The 26,400-nt window shown below is 44.2% G+C and overlaps 1 protein-coding gene and 1 pseudogene across 1 annotated transcript; both read left to right on the forward strand.

Moving 5' to 3' along the window:
* The first annotated feature begins 6,829 nt into the window (after window positions 1–6,829).
* Window positions 6,830–9,819, forward strand: LOC136537244 (uncharacterized; annotated as a pseudogene).
* Window positions 9,820–12,660: 2,841 nt separating this feature from the next.
* On the forward strand, window positions 12,661–16,301 carry LOC136532673 (GPN-loop GTPase QQT2-like). Its single transcript, XM_066525274.1, has 7 exons — window positions 12,661–12,880; window positions 12,988–13,132; window positions 13,232–13,458; window positions 14,331–14,621; window positions 14,909–15,114; window positions 15,208–15,482; window positions 16,061–16,301. The coding sequence occupies exons 1-6, from the start codon at window positions 12,818–12,820 to the stop codon at window positions 15,479–15,481; spliced, it is 1,206 nt and encodes a 401-aa protein (XP_066381371.1). The 5' UTR covers window positions 12,661–12,817; the 3' UTR covers window position 15,482; window positions 16,061–16,301.
* Window positions 16,302–26,400: the final 10,099 nt, after the last annotated feature.

The raw sequence follows: 26,400 nt of genomic DNA on the forward strand, positions 1-26,400 counted from the left end.
AACTTTAGTGCTTTAGCCATGTTTAAAAATATAAATAGTTGGCTTAGGTAAATGAATATTTGAGAGCTGAAATAATAACGATAGTGCTGCCGACCACTCATCTCACCTATCTCGCCGGTACACCGTGCGCGTTATGAGAAAGGACTGAGCTTGTTGGCCTTGCCGGCTGCTTGCTCTCCCTCCCTCTACTGGCCTTGCCGCATACTGCTCTCTCTCTCTCTCTCTCTCTCTCTCTCTCTCTCTCGCGCGCGCGCGCGCGCGTGCGCGCGTGCGCGTGCGTGCTCTACTGCTGCTCGTGTCCTTGCCACGATGCCTGTCTATTGTCTCGTGTGCCTTTAAGCCGAGGCCAAGTTGCGGCTACCACTTGTTCCCCTGCCTCCGAGCTTGAGCTCGTCGACCGCTGTTTCCACTGCTCTGTTTACCCGCGCAGCACGCGCACAGCGACGACCGACCATAGCAACAACATCGCAGATGCTATGCATTAATCTCACTTACAAGCTCAGCCTACTGAGCACGCCGCTCGTTTGCTGCTCTGCAAACACAGAGATTCTTCTATGATCACTCTGTTTAATGCCGTGGTACGTGCGATCGTGCGATCAAAGGAAAGATGAGCTTTAGAAAGTTTATTAACGTTGCAATGCTACAATTTATAAGCTACGTATAGTATATAAACACTCGTCGCGGCCACCTGGATGGATAGCCGAAAGCAAAAGCTGAGCTCATCAGGCTCACACACTCACATATGTTTCATGCAAGTCTGGTTCAGTCTCTCTGACCAATTATTTGTGTACTAGTATTTCACGGTAGCTGAGCACTGTAGCCAGCCATGTGAGCAGCAGCAACCCCTCATGTTGCCCTGACGATATGAATTCCCAGGGTTGTGTTGTGCTGTTCTGCACCTGGTTTGGTAGCAACTAGCTTGGTGACGATGACCGGTCGGATGACGAACCGTGTACTGGATTGCATTGGCGGAAGGGATGACCCATGGCCATGGCATATATACCTAGTCAATCATCGTGTTGGTCGAGGCGCATCCATCAAACACGCACTTGAATTAATAGCAAATGCAAGTAATAGGGATCCTCGTACGACAATTTGTTAAGTCTACATTCCATGTTCCCTAATACAATGATAGCAGATGCAAGTAATAGCTTGTTACGCTTCACGTACTCTACTTAAGCCACAAAAGGCAAGCTTGAACTAACACAGTTATTACTAAAACAACAATAATGAGGTATTTGGTACAACACTTCTTTACTGATTGATCATCCCTTTCTTGTACTTTTTCTATTGGCTTCTTTCTAACTCGCCCATTCATTGCTTCTCCTATTGCTGCTTGAATCTCCACGGCTTGCTTCTATTCGTGCATGTACTTTTTCCAAGCATGGCCAACTTCTTCCCACGAAACACTGTAGCACACAGAAAACACTATAGCTACGCCTTCTTTTGTGCTCCTGTGGCCCAGTTTTTTCTCTAGTCCAGGCCCATCAGTGATATTAATTGCATTTTGCATAAACCTTTTTTGTCCAAGAAGCGAAATAGCTAAATGCATCGGTCAAGCAGCATATATTCACTAGGTGCTTTGCTCCATTGCTTGACTCGCACACTCAATCACTAGTTGGTCAATAATGCACCAGGTGAGACGCACAAGTACCTGGCTCTAGGCCGGTCAGAGCATTAGTTATTTCTTCCTAGGTCCGGTCCAAGCGTCTGAAGCATCCAATCACCTACAAGTTACAGTGGAGCTAACTATTCCAGATTTCCCACAGATCCGATCCATCGCTCTCACCTTATCTATAGCCCGTCCAGCACGCTGCACGATGGCAGGCGGACAAGCTTGCCAGCTTCTCTTCGTGGCCTATAAAATGCGAGCCCGCACAGTCCAGCAGCTGAGCCTCCGCTCTCCATAGCCTCCAGCTCTCTTCTCACTCTCTCGACTTCCCTGTTCTGTCCGCAAGCTGCACGCAGGCCAGAGTCAACATTACTCGCTGGGCGAGGAACGATGATGGGTCATGGGATCGATAGGAGTAGCTGAAAGATGATGCTATGGTGATCATGTCATGGAGATGGAATGCTAACTTTTGGTTATATTTTACCAAGGCAAGCCCCGGTGCATAACCCCTACTTTTGCTGCAGTTTAAATTATATTTGTGCATTAAGTTTAAGGAGTTGAATGAAACCTACTTGCATATATATATCTTTATCCTATGAGTCTTACTAGTATGATAGGATCACGTAGATTGCTATGCTACAGGACTCCGGTAGAAGTCGAGTGATGGCTGTCACTCGCGAGAGATACGAAATATCTTAATGGATTAATATCACTTGGAAAATATAAATGGTGGAAAGGTAAAATGGTGACCGGGCAAGGATATGGTTTGGGTATTGGTGGGTGTAAGAGGTTGTGTCGCCATGGACGCGGGACATGGCTTGGTTACACTGCTTTCCCTGTCTGTGTCGGTTAAGGACCGGTCGTTGCATAAGGCTCTAGGCAAGTCACAGACTTATTATCCCGAGCACATACTTGGGTATGGGTGCTTGGAAGACTTGTTGCTCTTTTGTCGTGGGTTCCAGCTCTTTCTGGACCGACTGTCAGGGTTTATTTTGGTGGAGGAGGTCCTTGCACCGCACTGAGTCCGAGGACTCAAGGGCGGGGGCTTGGAGTCCCAGTTTGGACGGGGACCTAGACCCTAGGATAGGAGGGTGATGGGTTGGTCCTGCTTGTGCCTTGGGTACAAGTGGGGCGTGTGTTTTCGGGGTACCCAGCTGGGGGCATTGATTCACGAATCGCCGAGAAATCCGGTACGGCTTGTCTATGGTCTAGCATCGTAGTAAGAACTGAAAGATGAAAGATGGAAAGAAAACGAAATCTGATTGCTTACCACCTGCTTGAAAGTAGCACAGGTGCTTACATAGAATGGTTAGTTAATGAACCAATGCGGCTATTAATAAAAATCGAATATAAGGACGCACACTTAGTAATGCTTCCTGCAATTGCAATAAACCCACAAGCCAGATAGCCTTGCATATCCTTGGAGTCTTTTCTTTTCTCCTATCAGGTAAGTCTTGCTGAGTACAATTGAGTACTCAGGGTTTTATTCCCTGTTGCAGGTGACAGGTGGATGCTAGAGCTGACCTTTGTGTGTGGATTCCTCCTGGTGGGCTCAGAGAGGATTTTCTTTACGCTGCGATCATAGTTTTTATTTATAACTCTCACCAAATGTTTTTATAAACAGAAGTTCTATAATCTGTTGTCATAGTTTATTTATTAATGCTTCATCATGCTATGAAAAGCTATTTATTTTTCGCTGTAATTCTGATCACCTGTTTATATTCCGCTGTTCAATTAAATTATTCATAACTCTGATAATATGATTACATTCCGCTGTTATTATAATAAATGTTATACTCTAATGTACATGTAAAGTGATGTAAGAAATGGTTAAAAATGATGTAATCTTTATTATCTCATTTGTGATCCTGATGGAAAAATGTGGTTTTTTTTGTTCTTCCCTGGGGTGTGCCTGACGGAACCTAGTAATTTAGTGTTCTCCCTTGGGTGCTTAGTGTCTAATGGAAGACGAGCACTCCTGGGAGGCATTAGATTAGACGGTTCTGCCACATCATCCCTATATAAATAGAGGGGTAGAGCTTCCCTCTAGAGGAGGACATCAAGAGAACAAGAAAGAAAAGGAGAGCTACATTTCTACTTAGCATTCAGCTAGAATAATTGTGGAGTGAGTGAGGAAAGAGTTGGAGAAGTGCTGGGCTATCGGCAACCTCCCTTAGTGTGCAAGCTACACTAGCAAAAGAGTGTCGGAGCTAGGAACTCCTCCACTTGTACCTCTACGAACGTCTTACAACTTGGAGTAAGAAGTTCGTGTTTAATTTTGGAATTGATTACTTAAGAAAGTTACCTTTGATCATTATAAACCTGTGGGGTCGTCGTTCAACCTTGTGACAGGTACTCTAGTAGAAGGGCCCTGATAGAGACGGAGAACCCTTGCATGCATGCTAGAGTAATAGTTGATAGCGTAGACGTGGTGTTTAGGCTATAAGCTATCTTCGCTTGCTTCGTTCCCCATGGTTGAGGGGTAGGCGGCAGGTGGTGACAGCCCTGTCCATCCTTCATACTCCCCCACGTCCAAGTTCGACGTAGAGCGAAGGACAGTATCGCTTGGCAGACCAAGACGGCGCTCGAAGCAGGTTTATAGTGTCAAAGTTATCTCCGCTTAAGATATCTATCCTTAGAAAAAACCTCACTACCCAAGCTACCTTTTTCTTTTTTTTCTTTAGGTGAACTAGATAAGAGACTTGCACACCCGTTCCTTTGGGAAAATACGATACCCTAAATATCTCCAGGTAAAATGCTACAACGGTGTATCCGTGCGCTTGCGGATCCCTCTGTTTACGCTAAGAAACACCAACACAGGTCTTCAAACCTAGCCCCACAGCCCTCTCCACATCCCAACCAAGCTGACAGCCCACCCTTTCTATTCTTATTGATATTTTGAGCACAATCCATATCATCATTTATGTTATTTGTAAAATCTAGTTTATGACTACTTTGCTGGTACCATTTTAAGTCTTCTATTATTTAGCCCCCCTCTTGGTCCGTTTCTGTATCCACCACTGCTCCTAAACGATCTGAAATAAAAATGTCGTGAACAACAAAGATTTAGATCTTATTGATCTCTACAATTTTCATATAAATTTTGTCTTTATCTGATTATATGTGACAATATTATGAATTTATTTGTTTTGGAGCTATCATGGCAAAGGTTCCACTACCTTCTATAGTAGCCTTTAATTTTTTTTCCTACCCTCTGGTACCCTGTTAGAAAGTTAATAGTTATTGACGAAAGTTGCACAGGGGCAGAAAATAGTTTAAAAGCTAGTATAGGAGTCACAATGAATTTTCCGATGGTACATACGGTCAATCGGCTCGTTAACTTTTAGGCTATTCTTAGTTGTGGTTTTGTAGAGGTTTCAATCTCATTAGATAAGATATCACATAGACAAAATATTGACATGCGAGAAATTTATGTAGAGAGATGAGATTGATTTCATTGGGATGAAACTAGGTGTATAATGTTCTAGCACTATAAAACACACTGAAACTAGCATAAAGGGATAGAGAGTTTTATTTCATCTGACTATCTCAATCTCGTGCATTGCAGCTAAATGTTTTGGCTACCTTATGGAGCTAAATGAAACTATGCATGGAAGATCTTGTTTCATTGATCATTTCAAACCTCTATTTTTTGTTAAGGAACTTCATTAAGCATTATAAACATCAAGTACAACATACATGAATTAGCGCTCTGTTCACTTAGCTTATAAGCCGTACTTTTTCAGCCAACGAACAGTATTTTTCTCTCACAATAAATCAGCCAACAGTACTTTCAACCATGGCTTATAAGCCAAGCGAATAGGGCACTAGGTCCTAGGGGATCCAGGGTACATTAGAGAGGGCCTGTTGCACTGGGCATCTAGGGGTGTGCAGGGGTTTGGACATGTGAAGGAAGTATAGGGCCTTGTATCATTTTTTGCCTGATGTGCTAATGAGTGAGCGGTGCAGTTCTGGCTTCTTGGCATTTTGAATATCTTGTAATCCACTACTGTGTTGAGAGATTTGAAATCTTCTATCAGAGGTACTAATCTCCAATGTGATATTATTGTGACCTGACTTTGAATTGAGGAATGAGGAGAGTGACCAGGTTTTGGTTATCTGAGGAGTACTTGATGATAGTGTAATGTAGAATTTTTGCAAATCTTTTTGCCACCAAGGCCAGGCCATTGCCTATGCTATGAGAACAGAGGTAGAGTTTAAAAACCGTGAAATCTCTAAAAACGATTCGTGCACCAAACCAGGGCTTCTCATTGGGCCACGTCGCCTGATCTCAAACCAACGGCATCAGGCACTTCAACATGGTTCGACTAAAGGCTGGTTCCAAAACCTTGGCGAAGTCTCGGGGAGTCCCGGCTACCGCCGCCGCCGAACCACATAGGCGCAACCGGCGGCGCCCGTGGTCACACGGGCATGAGCCACCTCCGCTGGAGCCGAGGCGCGGCGCGGGTGCGCCCGGGCCCGGGCCTGGGGCAGGCTCCAACGCCGCCGTATCGCCGCTGGCCACTCTTCCCCTGGCCGAAATCAGTAGTGCCGATCGTGTGCTCTGCTCTGCTCCCGTGGGGAAGAATAATGGGGTAAACCTCATAGGAGCGAGGGGCACGAGAGGCTACAGCGCGGCGAAGCACGGGCCGCTCGCATGGCCGGCGGCGCAGGTCTGCGGGGCTTCGCAGCGTAGCCACGATGACCGGCGGCGGTGCAGTGAGCTGCGGCACGGCGGCACAGCCCTCCGTCGTGTGCCCGAGACCACCTCGACCCTTCAATTATGGCCAACGGAAAAGAGAAAATGGTGATTCTGCCATTATGAAAACTGGGCTTCGCAATTTTGCCATCCCGCAAATGGGATTCGCTAGTTTGCCATTCTCAAACGATACACACCCGCAAATATGCCCTGTGGAGGATTTGTTGCCAAATTAATTTTTTTTACCATGGCAAACTTGCCTACCCGTTTTGCCCCTCCCTGATGCATCACGGAGGCCTTCTCTTCATTCACGGGAGACTCACGATCGTTCCGCACGGGATACAGACAACGCCGCCAGGTCAAGCAAGGGAGAGAGGGAATGGATCCCCGCCGCTACCAGCACCACCGCCTCCGACGCCGCCGCCGACGGTCGACTATAGGGCACCTCCTGGGTTTCCCCGAAGCCAGCCAGGCGTCCCGGCTCTACCGGCCGACATCAGTGCTACTCCAAGTGGTGGATGGAGAACTGGCCAGATCTCTTCCAAGGGTACGTATTCTTGCTTTGCTGGTAATCTAACTGTGCCTAAGCATGTAGATGAGACTCGACAAGTGTAGATGTGGTGGTAATCTAACTGTGCCACCTTTTTATTTCTTTACTAGGCTCGATGGGGAGCCTGACCTTAGCTTAGCACTGGTAGAACCTCCTGCACAGCAAATGCAGGCACCTCTTGTTGATTGGGATAGCCTACGCATCGAGGACAATCGAGATGAAGAGGGAAGAATTGAGATTGTTGATGATGAGGTGATGTATGAGCTGTTGGGGTTTAGGGCTGACGATGAGGAGGCTGATAAAGCAAGAAAGGCAGCCAGTAAAGCTAGCAGTCAACAGAACGTTGATACTTGTCAGAGGACTGAAGAAATTGATACAACTGGGGCAGTCATTGAAGTTGATGACTATTTACCAGGGGAGAGGACTGTGGTGCACGATCCAAATCGGCCCAATATGGATCTTGGCACAGTTTATTCTAACATGAAGGAGTTTAGATTGGCGGTGAGACAATTTGCTATAAATAAAGAGTTTGAACTACGCGTTGTCAAAACAGAACCTAAAAGATATATTGGAGGTTGCAAGGGGGGAGAAGATTGTCCTTGGCATCTTGTTGGGCGTAAACAGCCTGATGGGTGCACCGTTATGGTACTAACTTTCATTTTGCGTTCCATTAATTTTTCCCTTCAATAATTTTAAGGCTGCCAATGTTTTTTGCCCTTCTATATTAGTTGCCTTGACTAATTTTTTTGTTGTTGCAGGTGACAGTGGTTGTTGATAAGCATACATGTGAATCAAGTGCTAGGAGGAAGACTACCACACCAACCAGTGCTTGGGTTGCTTCAAAGGCAATACATCACCTTAGGAAGAAAACAACTATGGGCCCTAAGGAACTGCAAAAAACTTTACAGGATGACCACAAGTGTATAATTCATTATGATACTATTTGTAGAGGTAGGCAAATTGCTTTGAGAGAATTGTATGGCAAATGGGAAGAGAGCTTTCAGCTGCTATTCAATTGGAGGGCAGAGGTCCTAAAGAGGTGTCCAGGTAGTGTTATTGAGATTGGCATCAAGGAGGTAGATGGCAATTTCTATTTCCATAGATTTTTTTGTGCATTGAAACCTTGCTTTGAAGGTTTTTTAGAAGGATGCAGGCCATACCTTAGCATAGACTCTACTGCACTTAATGGTAGATGGAATGGTCATTTAGCTGCAGCTTGTGGTATAGATGGTCACAACTGGATGTACCCAGTTGCTTTTGGGTTCATTGATGGTGAGACAACAGATAACTGAACTTGGTTTATGACTCAGTTGCACAAGGCCATAGGAGATCTTCCTATTTTAGCTATTTCGTCAGATGCGTGCAAAGGTCTAGAAAATGCAGTTAAGAATGTGTTTCCGCAGGCTGAACATAGGGAGTGCTTTAGACATCTAATGAACAATTTCATTAAAAGGTTTGGTGGTGATGTGTTCTCTAAGATGTATCCTGCAGCTAGAGCTTATAGAGAATCAGTTTTCAATTATTTTTACAAGTCAGTCATTGATGCTAGTCCTCAAGTGTTGGTTTGGATGGAGGCTCACCATTACAAGCTTTGGATGAGATCTGGCTTCAATCCTGAGATTAAATGTGATTATATCACTAATAACCTTGCTGAAGTGTTCAACAATTGGATCAGGGACTGGAAAGACCTTCCTATTATTGAGCTTGCAGACAAACTCAGAGAGATGATTATGGTGCTATGGGCGAAAAGGAAAAAATTTCAGAAAGGCTTACTGGAAAGATCCTCCCAGCAGTGATACAACAGTTGAAAGCCAGAACTAGAGGACTTGGGCACTTGACTGTTATAGATGGTGGAAGTGTTGCAGCTGAAATTTGGGACACCACAAACACTCGCAGTAGACATGTTGTTAAGTCTTCTCTACATGAGTGCACCTATCTTGAGTGGCAGCATACTGGTAAGCCTTGCCAGCATGCTTTGGCTTTGATTACAAGTGTACAGTCTAGTAATGTACATATGGAGGACTTTGTGCATGAGTATTACTCTGTTGAGAGGTTCAGGGCAGCTTATAAGAGACTTATAGAGCCATTGCCTGATAGAACACAGTGGCTAGATGTTGATTTGCCTTTTGGGGTTAGGGCACCACTTGACAAGAGGATTGTTGAACAGTACAGAAAACTCAGGATCAAAAGCTTCCTTGAAGGTGGTGGTAGCAAAGGAAAGAAGGCAGCCGAGGAAGCAGCAAATGAGGCAGATAAATAAGCTGCAAATGAGGCAGAAAAGGGCAAGAAAAAAATGATTAGAGGCAAAAGAAAGTGCAAGGGATGTGGGGAATTAGACCATGGTGAAACAAGCTACAAATGCCATCTTAATGGGACTAAGAAAAGGTAAGACCCAACTATATGTACTTGCTGCCATGACTTGTTTTGCTAACTAAATTAAATACTTTTTTGTCCAAACTTGCAGGAAAAGAAAGCCAAGAAAAAATACAACAAAGTATGGTGAGAATGCAAAAATCTCAACAAAGAGAGCAAAGAAGGGAGGGAAATCTCAGGATACTGCTACTGAACCAGCAGCCCCAAATGCTTTCCATGACCAAGAAATCGCACCACCAGCCCCAAATGATTTGCATGCTTTAGAAATTGAAGTACCAGCCCCAGATGCTTCTCTCCATGACCAAGAAATGCCTACACCAGCCCCAAATACACTCACCAGCCCCACAAGGCTCACAAGGGACCAGATCATACAGAACAGCCCCAATAGGGTTACAAGAGGGTATGCTACACATTAATTCTCATTCTTTTATACTTGTATACTGCTTTCATACAAGTGACTCATAGTGCTACTTTTATTGCAGCCAATTGCAAAACCTGCTAGCTGAAGGTGTCTCACTAGACAAGACAGTGCAAAAGAGGAGCCCACAAAAAAAACTCAAGCCAAGAAAACTGAAAACCAATTGAAGGTTTCGGTCTGGAATGTTATGTCCATCATGAAATTGTAACTTAAATTGTATCTGGACATGTATCTCCATTATGAGAATGGAGATCTCTATGAAAACGTATCTCTGGACATGTATCTATGTATCTGGACCTTATTTAATTTATTTGGACCTATGTTATTGTAACTTAAATGCTACCTATCTTGAATTTATCTGGACATGTACTTTGCTGGAATGTTATTATGATCATGAAATTGTGTCAAAATTCTGTCCAAATTCTATTGAAATTCTGTCCAAATTCAAGCAAAATTATGTCAAAATTCTGCATAAAACAAGTCAAAAATACAGGTCGATTCCAGAAAAACACCTTCATTTCATAGGACTTAGATGTCATTACAACACATTCTACAAATCAGTTACTAAACAGACCACCACCAGTAGTCGTACCCCACACTTCTAGAACACAGTTACTAAACAACTTCACTTGCTAATAAGCACTACCACACCTAAAAGAACTAGGACTGCAATTAGTAAACACAGCACCACCAATAGCTGCACCAGAACGATAAACTTGTCCATCTTGAGATCCATCCTCTCTTCCTCGTAAATGCTGCAATTAGGCTTCATTTCGACCAAGGCTTTAGTTTCACCATGACCTTCGTATGCTACTGCAGCTTGCATTTCTTCTTTTCGTTTCTTTTCCATGTCTTCTTTAATCTTCTTTGCAACTACTTTCTTGTAAGCATCAATCCACCTAAAGAATGGACATTTCTTCACTGCCTGTGGAAATGACAATACATAACACAAACTATTTATCCAAATCTTGACACAGTACCTAGTTCATCCATTTCTATATGACAAAAACAGATCATTATATACTCACAAATTCATCGTAGTTTACGCATTTGAAGAAAATTTTGCCGTTGTTCTTCCAGGATTTGCATTCCACTACTTTATCACCACATTCTGGGCATAGAATGAGGGGATCCCGCTAGGGCCAAGTGGATACAGAGAAAGGGCAGCTGTTGGGATGAACGACGAACTAGACGAAGCCTCATCCATATCTGGCGTCGGGGCAGCGACGACGTCCTGGAGCGGACGCGTCGGGGCAGCGGCGGCGTCCTGGCGCGGACGCGTCGGGGCGGCGGCAGCGGCCTGGCGCGGACGCGGCGGCGGCCTAGCGCGGAGGCCGTGGCTGGGAAGGAAAGGGCCGAGGAGGTGGGCTGCTGTCGGCCGTCGGCGGCATCGGCGGCGGTGGAGCAGTTCCCTCTGTTCGTCTTCGTCTCATCTCTCTCCCGTTCTCTCCGTGCTCTCTCTCCCGTGAAGATACGGTGAATGAAAAGGAACGAAGGGATAAGGCTCAGGGGCAAAACAGGAAGAAAAAGATGCCGCAGCAAAAAAAAATTAATTTGGCAACAAATCCTCCACAGGGCATATTTGCAGGTGTGTATCGTTTGAGAATGGTAAACAGACGAATCCCATTTGCGGAATGGCAAAATTGCAAAGCCCAGTTTCCGTAATGGCAGAATCACCATTTTCTCAACGGAAAATGATTAGGCTGTACCCAAAATCCAGCCGCCGCCACCATGTGCTTCCCGCCCGGCGCCGGGCAGAGCACGACTGAGCCACGGCTGCCGCGTGGTACTCTACTGTGTTGCTAGCTTGATGATGATGTCACCATGGCATCGTGACTTGTCATATACTCCGTTTTTCCTTTGGAAAAAACCCTATGTCAATTTCCATTGCTTCAATTTCAATACTGCTTATTTCAACAAAAAATTACTGTGTATTTTCAGGAACCATAACGAAGAACTAATCCCAAATAAGTAAAGACTAGGAGTAAAAAAAAGGTATGTAATACCAACTAACCAATATTCACCCTGTTCGCAGACGTTGAAATTTGGCTTATGCTGAAATTTGGCTTATGTTGAAATATTGTGAGAGAAAAATACCGTTTTATGGCTGAAAAGTAGTTCTGAATAAGTTCAAGCGAACAGGAAGATTGTTACAAATTCATATTACCAATTTACCATAACTGATATTAACATTAATATATAAAATGGGGTGCCTCTTATGCTTCCATTGTGCTATGGCCCATAAGCATTGAATGTCTATTTCTAATCCTAGTATTTGATTACAGTTATGGACACGACTTTTGTTAACAGACGCTCTTACTATGTAACTTTTGCTCCAAAACACAGCTTCTGACAGCCTAGAATTTTTTTTGGGCAACATAGAATGATCCGATGACAGGTTATAAGATACTGTACCAACCTTTTGAGAAAGATTTTGTTAACTGCCTCTGCTCAGGCGTACTACATTAGTATTATCTGTTAAGAATTTCTCACCGCCCACAATGTCACCATAGTTCTTCAGTTAAGGAACTAAACTTTAGCTGCTACATTACTGGTTGCTGAAGATTACCAAACTCCAATGATACTTGTTTGTGTATCTGAGCAAGTCTTTGTATAGCAGTATACACTTTATCAACAGAGAAAAGATCAACAAAGAAAAAACGAGCACTCAATTTTTCCAACCACGGCGTTCGCCATGTATCTGCAATAAATAAATACTTATCCTACTACACTTGTTAAAACGATTCGAATGGAAAAAAGGCCCATCAACACTGCAAATAGCTCGCACACTGGCCATACGCGGGAAGGCCGCGAGTATTTCTAGTGAAACTCGAAATAGCCTAATACCAGCGCCGTAGTATGGGCTGCATCAGCCCACACAAACAATCTCTTAGAGGCATGGGCCTAACCCACACGGCGGTTAGCCCACTGTCCTAAGTCGGTAAGCCAGGAAACAACTCGAAGCCACATCACTACATCAGGCTACAGCCCAACACATCCTGGCTCCCACCATCCTCTCTTGTTCATTCCCTTTCCTCCTGTTCGTCGTCTCCGCAGACTCCGCGGTCGTCCGAGCAGACCCCCGGTGAAGCCTAGGGTTTAGCGGCTACACCTCTCCTCCCGCCGGTTGTCGACCACCGTTTCCACTAAACCACCGCACCGCCGATGGACGTCGACTCGGAGCCGGCCGCCTCGAGCAAGCCCACGCAGATGGACCTCGAGGACCAGGCACGCCGCCGCCGCCACCCTCCCCTTTCGGATTTTTTCTTTCCTCAAATTTGGGTTTAGGGTCATGGTAGTGACTGTTCTGCGCCCTTGCTGTGGAGCATGTGCAGACGGACACGAAGGGGAAGGGGAAGGCAGAGGAGGGGAGCGGGAAGGGCGAGGAGCTCGCGGACTCCATCAGTAGCCTCTCTATCAGCCCGGGGCGCACCAATTTCAAGAAGAAGCCTGTGATCATCATCGTCATCGGCATGGCCGGTGCGTCGATTTCGCTTGCCGGCTGTTTAATTACATTCAGTGGCATGAATCTCCCAATCGACCTGGGAGCTGACAGTTTTGTTCTGTCCCCTTGTTCAGGGACGGGGAAGACGACGTTGATGCACCGGCTGGTATGCGATACGCAGGGATCAAATAAGAGGGGCTATGTCGTCAACCTCGACCCTGCGGTGATGACCCTGCCATTCGGGGCAAACATTGATATTCGTGACACTGTGCGGTATAAGGATGTGATGAAGGAGTACAGCCTTGGTCCCAATGGTGGCATCCTCACCTCGCTCAACTTGTTTGCCACTAAGTTCGATGAGGTTGATTGCTATAATCTCTTCCATCACTCCTGTCGTTTTGATAGCTTTTCATAGTACTGCTGGCCTGTTAGTCTGTTTATTAGTTCTATCTGTTATCTCTCCGGTTCTAAGTTCACAAGTTTTCGAGGTGGAAACTTGTACCCCATTCGTCTTCAGGTATGCTTGTTGTTTAGCACTTGTGCTTGCCTGTCTTTGTTCGATTGAACTATATTTCCAGTCAAATCTAATGGAAAAGCTGTCATCTGGTTTGAAATTTTGAACAACTAGTTAGGTGAAAAATAGTGTGTAATTCAAACATGGCGACCATTGCGAACAGTATTTTTTTTTTTTTGGCCCAGTATGCTGTGTGTAGGCACCAAGTGCTTGCTTATATGAGAATGCTAATAATTCTTTTTGTCTGTGTCCTATGAGTTGAATAATAATTTGTTAGTCCTGCAGCTTAGCAAAATAGTATTTAGAATTTTAGATAGCTTTAGAGCTGCACTTCTACACAGGGCTAATATTTCAATTTGCTGATCCAATGTGTCAACAGTAGTAACAAGAATGTTGTGCACTGTTAAGATTCTACTAACATAACAGGATTTGGGATCAAAGACAGAGAACTGATGTGCTTTGTGAATGATGACTTTGGTTAAATGTGCTAATAAAACACTCTGGATGTCGTCAACTCTTACCATTCCATGCAAGCTCCCATAGAAATTGTGCTCAATTCAATCCACATAGGAGCACCGGGGGATTTATCTGATGCCACACTGAATAATTTAACTTTGCTGCAAAATTATACTGTACTTATTATGGTGGTATATGGGAAATGCACATTCCTGTTACCTTTATTTTCTTCAGCTAATATGACATTTAATATTCATTCTTAGGTTGTGTCTGTCATTGAAAGGCGTGCAGACCAATTGGATTATGTACTTGTGGACACTCCTGGTCAGATTGAGATCTTCACTTGGTCAGCTTCAGGAGCTATCATTACTGAAGCTTTTGCATCGACGTTTCCAACAGTTGTAGCATATGTTGTTGACACTCCCAGATCAACAAACCCTGTTACTTTTATGAGCAACATGCTCTATGCCTGCAGTATTCTCTACAAAACTCGCCTCCCTCTAGTCCTGACATTCAACAAGGTTGATGTTGCCAAGCATGAGTTCGCTATCGAAGTATGTATACCATTTATGACAGTATTGTTTACTTTGTTGTTGATTCTATCACATTTGCACCTGCCATACATTCACATCTTCCCAAAGTTACAATTTGCATGTCATGCAGAATTTTCTTACTGTGAAATATGTATAGGTTCAATCTGCCGAGGTTGTGTCTGTGACCTTAAGCTTTGTTCAAAGTGTTAATTGCCTTATTAGCCAGTTTGTGCTTATATTGTACTGTACATTCAACCAGTTTGACTTTTCACTATCAGGCACTGACATCCTGTTTCATTGCTGACCAGTGGATGCAAGACTTTGAGGCGTTTCAGACAGCTTTGGAATCCGACAAATCGTACTCCGCTACATATACACGAAGCCTCTCTCTGGTTCTTGACGAATTCTACAAGAATTTGCGCTCTGTTGGAGTATCTGCGATTTCTGGTGCTGGAGTCAATACATTTTTTGAAGCTATAGAAGCAAGCGCCAAGGAATACATGGAAACCTACAGGTCTTGTCTCCTCAGATGAACAGTTAGAAGACTGATCTTCCTGTCTATGACCTTGTGTTAGTGTGTTACTAATTGGTATTTGACATTTTTCAGGGCTGATCTTGACAAGAGGATTGCTGAAAAGGAAAGATTGGAGGAAGAACGCAGGAAGGAGAATATGGAAAAATTGCAGAAAGATATGATGAAATCCAAAGGACAAACTGTGGTTCTCAGCACTGGTTTGAAGGACAAAAAATCTGTTTCAGACATGATGGATGATGCCGATGAGGAGGAAGAAGAGGAAGCATTGGAAGATTTTGGGTTTTCTGAGGATGATGAAGATGAAGATGAAGGAGAAGACGAGGAAGTGGCTCATTTTGGTTTTTGAGGTACTGTAGTATTGCTCCATTTAAATTTGTAATGTAGTCAGTTGTTTTGGAATCTGAGGAAGTTGTTAATAATGCTCACACACTAGTTTGCATTGGATGTGAATATGTGTTTCTAGCACTAATGCTAACCAACGTATATCTGCAGTTGTTACTTGACCTAGAGGCATATTATATGTTGCATTAGCAACACTGACCTATCATATTATAGGTTGTTTTAGTTTTGTCCAAAGTCAAAACTAGTCTAAGTTTGTTCAAGTTCAATGGAGAATGGATCAACATCTATCACATTAAATTAGTTTCATAAGTCAACCTTGAAATATGTATTGATAATACATTTTTTGATATTGTAATTGTTGATATATCTGTCTACAAATTTGGTTAAAGTTAGAAAAAAATACTTAAAGAAAACTTAAACAGACTATAATTTGGAACAGAGGGAGTACCATACATCTGAACTTACTTTAAATAGACCCCACAATGCATTGCTATTCTAATACCAAGATGAGATGGTATCGATTGTTACACTATTGTTTGATTCTTCAATTCGGATCTGATGTTATTAAGCTTTGTCTTGGCAGGGGATCCAATAGTAACTTTGGTGTGCCTTACGGAGAATCCAAATGGTTGTCTACGGTTTAACTGAAGTGGAATGAAAAACTGTCAATATCAGTAGGTTGTTGACTTTGTTATTAGTCTACTCGTTTAAATTCTGATGTCCTGCTGCTGGCAGTTTATGCCATATTTTTGGAACCTCACGTTGAAGTTTATCTCGTCGCTGAGCCGAACTAATCAAGGTGCAAGGATAGATGGGTTCAGTTTTGTTGACTTGTGTAATCGGTTGCGCCGTAACTCGCACGTTATCCTTCGCTTCGCCTTCTTGGCTGGCGTTCCAGCAGACTTCTTGGCTGATGAACTCGGGATACAGAAAGGAAAGAGTCGTGATGATCCAGAAGTGAAGCTAGAGCAGATCCGAGGGGGCTGCGCTTGCCTTTGTAGGTGCAAGGATATATAATATGAGGGTGCAAATATGGTAAAAAATTGATCATTTCTACCCTTTTTCTATTTTCGTATGGGTGTGGCCGCACCCACAGTGATGAGTATAGCTCAGCCTCTGATTCTGAGTGGCAGAAATTTTAGAGTGCGAATAATACTAATGATTGCATTTAAAAACCACGTACAAGATGAATGAACAGTGTTTTCCTATCGTAACAAATCAACACAGCTAAATTTCAGTGAAACAAACAGGGCCAAAGAATATACCATGTTTTGTAGAAAGCATATATGTTTGATACAAAGTTCGTGCCGGAGAGAAGTGTAAAATACGTATTGGATAGTAGGAAGCAAAACTAAGGCTTGTAGGGCTTCACTTTACTGATGAAGTCATTTTTTTTTTTTTGCTTTAGCTCCACGAACAGTTCTACCGATGGAGCTGAAGCGGTTTTGGTAAACCATTTGGCAAAATGGCTTTCCTGTGAGAGTATATTTTTAGGGGCCTAGAGGAGGAGCCGGAAGAAGCCATTTTTTTTTTGCTTCATCCCACCCCAAATCAATGTGAGAGCATGTTTTTAGGGGCTTCACAAGTGAAGCTATTTTACTTTACCCCGTTTGGTAGAAAACGGCTCCAAACGGCTCCTGAAGCCGATGGAGAAGCCCTATCAAACGGGGCCTAAAGCTATAAATCCCAGCTTTACAAGTGAAAAAAAAAAACAGTCTGTTACAATGCACAGTTCATAAACTGGCTATATCATTTAATTGTTATAAGATGCTATAGTCGTCATATCAAATATATAGCCTTGCAATTGCAAACAGTTATTTGCTCATCTCGCACAGATCTTTGAAAGCACGCGAGAATGAAAACAAATCACTTTTATTGGAAGTTGCATTGTGTTCATAAACATGATGGATGTGTTTCATTCTAATAAAACTCTCTCTCTCTCTCTCTCTCTCATAAATATCATGCCGGCTAAGCAAATTTGTTGATATGTCAAAACTTTAAATGAGAATAAAACTCTAATTAAGACTGGTCTTAGACCCTGATTGTTTGTCTGTAGGTTGTTGATCAGCTTGCGCATTGTTACAATATGCACTTGGACCCTGCTACTTTGAACATCACGGATCACATTGCAGGCTGTTACAATATGTAAGCTAGCGGGGAAGTAGATCATTGTTGGCTGTTAAGATCTGGTTATAATTTGGAACTCATTTGTTTCAGTTGTATAAGAACATGCAAGCTATACAAACAAGGTCTTAGAGCATTTCCAATAGTTGCAATATTTTGTTACAAAAACATCTCCAGTGCCCCCGCCCCGTCCCATGCCCTCATTAAAAAAATGCATCAAAATATGCACGGAAAATCCACAAAAATATGGATGGGTATATGATGCAAATGTCAATGCTTATGTAAAATTTGAGATGCAACATAAATCTATGCAAATAGATAAAAAGTGAAATAATCACTCCAAATGAGATTCCAAGTAGTAATTAAGAGCATCTCTAAGAGTTTTCTAAATTTTCTTTCTAAAAACACCATGTTTTTCAACTCCTAAAAAGATATTGGGAGAAAAAAAGAAGTCAATCTCCAATAGTATCAATATTCCACTCTAAAAATTTAAAATTTGGTGCCACTTGGATTTTTTTTTCTTCGACGCCACCGCCGCTCCTCCTTCCTTCGTCGTGCGGCTTGTGCCCTAGCCCTGCAGTCCCAGCCGGCCATGACCACCTCCTAGCAGACCGGCACCACCAGGCACCAGCAGTCATGCACGTGCATCGGCTAGATATCAGCTAGTAGCAGGAACAAGCTAGCCATCGGCAGCAGCAGCAATAATTGCCGGCCATGTACTAGGATCACAGTAGCATGCAGGAACCATCAGTTCAGTACAATCAGCGAGAAGAAGCTGAAGCACACAGCCGGCCGGCTTGCCCCTTCGACTCTGACCACCGCATCGCGGAGATGGATCATCGATCTGCATGTCGCTACTCATGCCTAGATGTACATCAGTACATGTACTACTAGCACGTGAAGAAGCAGAGAACTGACCGACATGGGGAACTCCATCTAGGATGGCTATGGTGGCAGGGATAGCCCCATTGTCCCTGACGATGGCCTCCACCTCCATGGCGGTCTGGAGATTCTTCGGGTACAGCATACCTACACGGGACGCGTGAAGCATGTTGCAGTCAAGGGACATCCATCAAATGGAGCACGCCATGGAATTGAATCGAACTTTGATGCGCCAAGCTAGCCAGAAGAGGGCAGCGCGGCGAATGAAGAGGGAACCGGAAGGAAAAGGCAGGAGCAAGCTGAACGTGGGAGATGATGGTGGACTCGAGGGCGACGACCGCGCCGCAGCGCGCGAGAGCGGCCGCAACCTCTTTCCGCGCGACGAGAGTTGTATTAGGAGTTGTTAGAGAGAGATTTTTTCACTTCTTTTTAAAAACCAAGGATTAGGAGAAGATTTAGGGAACTCTTGGAGATGCTCTTGTTTTAGCTAGAGTTTCTAATACTGCTACTTTCTATTAGTTTTCACCTTGAAGATACATTATTATGGGGTATAGTAAACAATATTAGGCCCTGTTTAGTTCCCTCCCAAAACGTCAAATTTTTCAAGATTCCCCGTCACATCGAATACGAAAACGCATGCATGAAGCATTAAATATAAATAAAAAATAAAACTAATTACACAGTTTAGACGAAATCCACGAGACGAATCTTTTAAGCCTAATTAGACTATGATTGGACACTAATTGTCAAATAACAACAAAAACACTACAGTGCTCATTTTGCCAAATTTTTCGGATCTAAACTGAGCCTTAGTTCTATTGCCATTTTTAAAATCAATAAATGGAGGAGGATCCTTTTAATAAAGTTAATTGGGATAGAAATTTTGACTTGTGTGATTAAGATGAAAGTTACGTTCGAACCGAAGCATCTTTATCGGATCATGTACTGTTTTTATGCTACATGCTTTGTTATTTTTAGATGATGTATTAATTGTATTTTTAATTTTTTAGTTCAAGCAACGACAAACAACACTCTGAAATAAATAAAAGAACTGAATATAAACTTAGGCAAATCCGGGGGTACTCTAGACATTGCATAGCAAATGATAACAATCCCACCATCCCAATCCACGATGCCAAACAACAATAGCTTTTTACAATCCAAAGTATTATAACATCTCCAAGAGTCTTTCTTAATCCACTCACTAAATCATTGTTTAGAAATCATTTGAATAAAAATCACTCTCTATATCTTTCTACCCTTTAATAGCCTTTTTATATCTTATGTGCACTCTAGAAAGTCAGTCCCGCTTTTCACCTTTCACTGGCTAGAAATCTAGAATAGAGGATAACATTATTTGCAGATCTTACAAAGAAGTTATTGGAAGATGAAAGGATCAAGATGCACAAGAGGAAAGGTGAATTGGACTAATTCTAAATTTCTTCGAAATAATTAAGTCCTATGGTTAGCCCAATTAACCCCTTATGCCTAAAAAATGTTTCTAATTGTTCTAACGCACAAAAGACTTGCAACCTAAGTTCCAATCCTACTCTAGCATGGCAATTCTAAGAATGTAAAGACATGAATTGAATTGCTCAAAGTAAGTACTCAAAGTAAATGCTCAAAGTAAATAGAGAGGAAAGAACGCGGCGATATTTTATCGAGGTATCGGAGAGTCGCCACTCCCCACTAGTCCTCGTTGGAGCACCCGTGCAAGGGTGTAGCTCCCCCTTGATCCGCGCAAGGATCAAGTGCTCTCTACGGGTTGATTCTTTGACACTCCGTCGCAGTGAATCACCCACAACCGCTCACAACTTGAGTTGGGTCACCCACAAGCTTCACTGGGTGATCACCGAACTCCCAATCAGCACCAAGCCGTCTAGGTGATGGCGATCACCAAGAGTAACAAGCACGAACACTCACTTGACCACGACAAGCCTAATGAGAAGGTGGATGCACACTTTGCTACTCTTGATCTTCACTAATGAGGTCTCTCTTTGAATTCTCAAATCTCAATCACCTCACTAGAATATTGCTCTTCTTGGCACTCTCTAAGGTGTTTCTCAGCTGTTGTAATGAGCAAAAGTAACTCCACACATGAGTGGAGCTTCTATTTATAATATGAGCTGAAAAATGAACCGTTATGTGCCTCTGCGGGGTGACCGGACGCTCTGGTCATGTTGACCGGACGCTCCAGTCAGTACACCCCAAACTCCAGAGTTTACAGTGTGACCAGACGCTGGCAGCGTTTGGTCAGCACTGACCAGGCGCATCCAGTCATGATTTTCACTCTCTGGAACCTTACTGAAAACGACCGGATGCTGCCTCTCAGCGTCCGGTCACTTGACCTCTCAGCGTCCGGTCAAACCAGACGCAATCACCTTGGTCAAATGAACTGACCGGACTCTGCGCCAGCATCCAGTCACACTGAAGCCAGCGTTCGGTCAGTATTTGACCCTCCATTTACTTTAAACTCTCGATCATACGTGAATGAAGTTTGCTCCATTGGATCTTAGGCATATGTAGGAGCTACCTAGCGCTAGTTTTAACAAGTGTGCACCACACCTAACTCACTAGACTCACCTAGGTCAAGCTACCCATCCATACCCCCTTAATAGTATGGCCAAAGGAAAAACAAAGTCCTAAACTACTCTAAGTGTCTCTTCAACTCCAATCGACACTTAGAACTAGTCCATCCTTAATCTTATCGTCCATCCTTTGAAAACCGAAATAATTTCCATCGTAGGGGCATGACCACCTTGATTGCCCAATCGATCTCCATTACCATGACCTAACTTAATTGCCTATGCAAAATACACATTAGTCATAGTAATCTTGTATTATCATTAATCACCAAAACCCAACTAGAGGCCTAGATATTTTTATTCTCCTCATTTTTTGTGATTGATGACAATACCACCTTGAGTATGTGAAAGAGTTGAGGTTTTTAACATGCTTGGATCATATAAGCTTTTGTCAATAAAAACAAAGGTGTTAGTCAAGCTTATATGAACCAAGCCAACATGATGTACTCAAAAGATATGAAATAAGCATGAGTACAAGTAATAAAGCTCATTTGCATCGGAGAAAAGTGCGGAAGCAAATGCAAATAAGCATAACACAAGTGATATGACATATAAATAATTCAAAGTAGAGAGCACACATGTCATATATCACGATCACGTAGATATCACTATCACATATATATGGTTCAATGCATGAAAGTAAACACACGATGAATGCATAATAGTGTATCACACATAAAAACTCCAAATGTAATATATAAGCTAATATAAAAACTAAGCTCCCCCTAAATAGTTGCTTCCCCTAAGACTATCATACTCGATCCCTCTCCCCCTTTGGCGTCAAACACCAAAACCTAAGAGTCGGTCGGCAGGGCTACAGTGAACGAGCCGGGTGCTGAAGTATGAGGAGCAAGCTAAAACTGGTTGGCATCATCATCTGATCTGGAGTTCTGAGCAGTCTGACCATCTATAGCTGTAATCAGTGCTATAGCAGTCTAGGTCGGATCAGGAACTGGAGCTGTTGTAGACTGAGCTGGTAGGACTATAGTAGGCTCTGATGATGCCACTGAGGAAGGGACCGTCTCTGTAGTCCCGGTAACTGATGCAACAGTAGAAGGACCTAGGACATGTAGATATGGAAGAGTAGGCATCCTTGTCAACTCACTAAAGGAAGCACAAGGCTCCTGGACACTGTGGTCTCTGGCACTAGCAGCGAGGGCGTCTCATCTGGTGTAAAGCCTGTCTGAAGCGATGTGAATTGTGGAGCTGGCAGTGACATAGCAAAATACTAGGACACCTACTCTGTAGGAGAAGTAAACTATGCTGGTGGCTGTCCCTGACTCTGAAGCCCACTAGGCTGTAATGCTGGAGTCATCGAGGCAGTGGCAGTCTGACCAAGCTAGGGCGAAGGCTATGATGGTGGAGCCCTAATAGCAGTCACAACATGCTGCATAAATCCAAGGAGCTGCTACTGCTGGATCTGCTGCTGCTGGCGTTGGAACTCATCCTGCTGAGTCTAGAACTAAGCAAATGTAGCAGCTGTCTCCTAAGCCTATCGTGCCTGGTCCTACCTCATCCGCTCAAGTATAGCAAGGAGTGCGGGGTCGGTCTATGGGGCAGGTGGCGCTGAGCTAGAGCTGCTGGCCTCATGGTCATATCGCTGAGGAAGCATCCGAGGGATGGGCTAATAGTCATCATCAAAACTATCACTAGGGTCACTCATGACCATCCCCTCCTGTTGAGCAAGCTCCTCCTCCTCTGTAGCTGCAACGCCTCTAATGATATCATCCTGTTGGGCTGTAGACTCTGGCACATCAGGACGATGGCACAGCTGACTAGGTGCCTATGGAGTGCTATGATGGATCATCTGTGTCATGTTATAGACAGGGAACTCAGTCATAGCACCACTATATTCTACAAGCATCTCTGGTGGCCTCACTGTGACTGCTCTGTGGATAAGCCAGGTGATCCAGTGAGCATAGGGCAACTACCTGTGACCTCTAAAGCCCTCAGCTATAGTATCCTCCATCTCTAATAGAAAAAGATCCCAAATATCAAAAAATGTCTACTACATTAGAGAGTTGATAAGCCAAAGATGTATCCGAGTCAAGCTCTCTCTGTATCCCATCTTGGGAAGCAGTGTCCTCATAATAGCCTCAAGTATGTGAGCAGTGGGATTTAGGTCACTAGGGTTCCCGCGTGATCCCTCTCTAAAGGGCTCAGTGAAGTAGTGGCGAACCAAGTCCGTAGGGGGCACATTGCCACCATGAGGGCGTCTAGGGGTGCTGTCTAGCCATAGCACACCTCGTGAAGTTTGACTAGCTACTCCTGAAGTCTTAGTATCTCCCTGACCCTCTAGCTTGTTAGGTGGTAGTCTCTTCCTCCGAATACGAAGTGAATATATCTATGTTGTGGGTCAATCTAGAGGGAAGCATAGAACTACCGAACCCAAGATAGAACATATAGTTTGGTCCATCCAATCAAACCTGATAGCCCCTATAGATATGTGAGGTAGGGGCGAATGTGTTCTCTAGCTACTGCAACTATAGAGTCAATGTGGCACACCCTCTGAGATCTGAAAACTGCCCCAGTGTTGAGATAGGCATTGTAGAAATCCTTCTACAATGGAGTGTAGAAGCCCTCTAAAACTCTCTTATCCCTCATCGGCGGAAACCATACCTTAAACTCAACAAATCTCAGCTGATGAACCCGCTTGACCATGGTGGCCCTCAAGTCAAGATGGCTCACTAGAGGCGGACCCTATGGTTTGGGCAGTGGACGAGAACCCCTCCGCTGTGTGTTGGCCCTCGGTGTAACTAGGGCATGGGTATGACTAGAGCGGCGAAGCTATGGCTAAGGTGCCTGCTCTATCTCCTTGGCCTACTGGCCCTCCTGAGTCTGCTCTATCGGCTCTGCTGGTGGGGGCTGCTGCTGTGGCTCCTGCTGTGACTCCCCCTGAGGCTGAGGCTCCTCAATGGCAAGATGTCGTCCTGCCATCATGACAGTCCCAGGTGGACCACCAAGAAGACGCTCAATACACTCAAGTCTGCCCTACGCTTCTAGTGACAGATGATCTACAATAACAACTCCACTACGAGCGCCTCCTCTCTTAGCACGCTCTACAGCCTCTGCAACTGCGGTAGCCCTTGCTGTATCTGCATCTTGATACTTGCGCTTTCTGACTGCCAGCTTCTTGGTCACCTTGCCTTTAGGATCAGCAGGCTGGTGAGGTAGGGGCCTCCGATCCTCATCATCAGGACCACCTCCGACGATCTTTGTGCGAGCCATCTGATGAATCTGAAGAGAATCAACTGCCGCTGACAAAGAAACAACTGCCTCTGTCAAAGATCAACTATCGCTGACACTTTCGAGGCTTGGCCTCATTTCGTACTCACGAGCTTGGCTCCGAGTTAACTGACAACTACCACAGACACCTCAACGGCACCGACTTGCTACATGATAGAATAGATAGGGTATACAAATAAATACAATATACCTAATAGATGCGAAAACCTAGGAAGCAAGCAATTTAGGTACAAAATTGAAACGTGGGCATGCTACCTAACGAACCGGCGATCCAAAAAGAAGAGAAGCAATCCACAGGAAACCACCAAATCTAGGGTTAGGGTTTGCGGTGAAGCGACGACCCTGAATGCAATTGAGAACAATGCTTTGAAATCGATTTAGGTTATGGACAAAGCAATGTGGGTTAGGGTACGACGGCGATAGGACAAGGCCTTACCAGCGCTGGATGGCTGAGGGGCGGCTCTGGATCATGGTGGCACAGGCCACGGTGTGGGAGAGGCAGCTGGGTGCTGCGCGGGCATAGGATGGCACGGCACGGTGGTGCTGGTGTGGGAGCAGGTGAGCTGCGGCGGCTTGGGAGCAGTGGTGGCACGTGAGACAGTTGGCAGCATCGCTAGAGCAGGGGTAGTGGCGGCGCGTGGGCAAGCGGTGTGTGGGCTACAGCGACGTAGGAGCGAGCGGTGGCGAGCACTGCAGGCAGCGGCTCAGCACTAGGGCAGGCATGGTGGAGCTAGAGCATGGGAGGGCTCGTGGTGCGGTGGCGTGGAGCTAGGGTAGGCACGGCGGAGCTCCGGTGGTGAATACGGTGGGTGGATTAGGTCAAAGCACCAACAAAGATTAAATAAGGTGGCCCCCAGTGGATTAGAAAAGGAAACAAAGAAAGAGTTCTGATGCCGTACGATTTCTACTGATCGGACGCTCCGATGGTAGCGATCGGACGCTATCACCCAGCGTCCGGTCGATTCTAGAGAGGTCCAATTCCTCTGGAATCATGACCGAACGTGTCTGGTGGACACCAACCGGATGTAGCCGGAGTCCGGTCACCTAGCCTTGATGTCTTCATCATCGACTGGACGCTGTAGCTCCTTCTGACCGGACACTGGAAAAACACTGTTTCAGTGTCCAGTCACTCCTTCGGCAGCAGGTTCACCTCCTGTGAACTGACCGAACGCTGAACATCAGAGTTCGGTGCAGCATCCGGTCACTCTTTTTCCAGCAAGTCTTCACTGTCCTTCGTGTTGTCTGTTCCCAATCAAGTCCCAACTCTAATAAGATCCAAATAAACACCAATTGGAACTGATGTGAGTGACCTCTCTCAAACCCTCAAGTTTTTTAAAATATTTTGCCTTAGACTATAATTCTTTTTAAGAAAATAGGCAAAAAGAGGGCGATTTGAAGACAAACGACAAAACAACATTCATGCATATACAATACTTGAATGTAAATCTAGTTGCTTGTCAAGTTTGATCCAAGGTTAAGCTTCTTCACATGCTTTTTGGCGGTTATCTTAACCATGTTAGACAAGCCCTATATGCAATATAAAGCATTAAAACATGTTGTATATTACAATGCAATGCAAAGGACAACACAAGCTCAATTTTTAGTGAAGTTACTAAAATCAAGCACATTTAGTTTATTCCGCAATCTACAAAATATTGCCTCATCTAGCGATTTAGTAAAGATATCCACCAATTGATCCTCGGTCCTTACACCTTCTAGTGATATATCATTTTTAGCCACATGATCTCTTAGAAAGTGATGGCGGATATCTATGTGCTTGGTGCGAGAGTGTTGAACCGGATTATTTGCAAGTTTTACCGCACTTTTATTGTCGCACAAAAGAGGTACTTTATCTAGAACTATACTATAGTCTAGCAAAGTTTGTTTCATGTAAAGTATTTGTGCACAACCAGCACCCGCGGCAATGTATTCCGCTTCGACGGTGGACAAAGCCACACTATTTTGTTTCTTGGAGGATCAAGACACAAGTGATCTACCAAGCAAATGGCACCCTTCGGATGTGCTTTTTCTGTCAACTTTGCACCCGGCATAATCCGAATCGGAATAGCCAATTAATTCAAATCTA

Source organism: Miscanthus floridulus, chromosome 2 (assembly GCF_019320115.1).
Source record: "Miscanthus floridulus cultivar M001 chromosome 2, ASM1932011v1, whole genome shotgun sequence".
NCBI lineage: Eukaryota > Viridiplantae > Streptophyta > Magnoliopsida > Poales > Poaceae > Miscanthus > Miscanthus floridulus.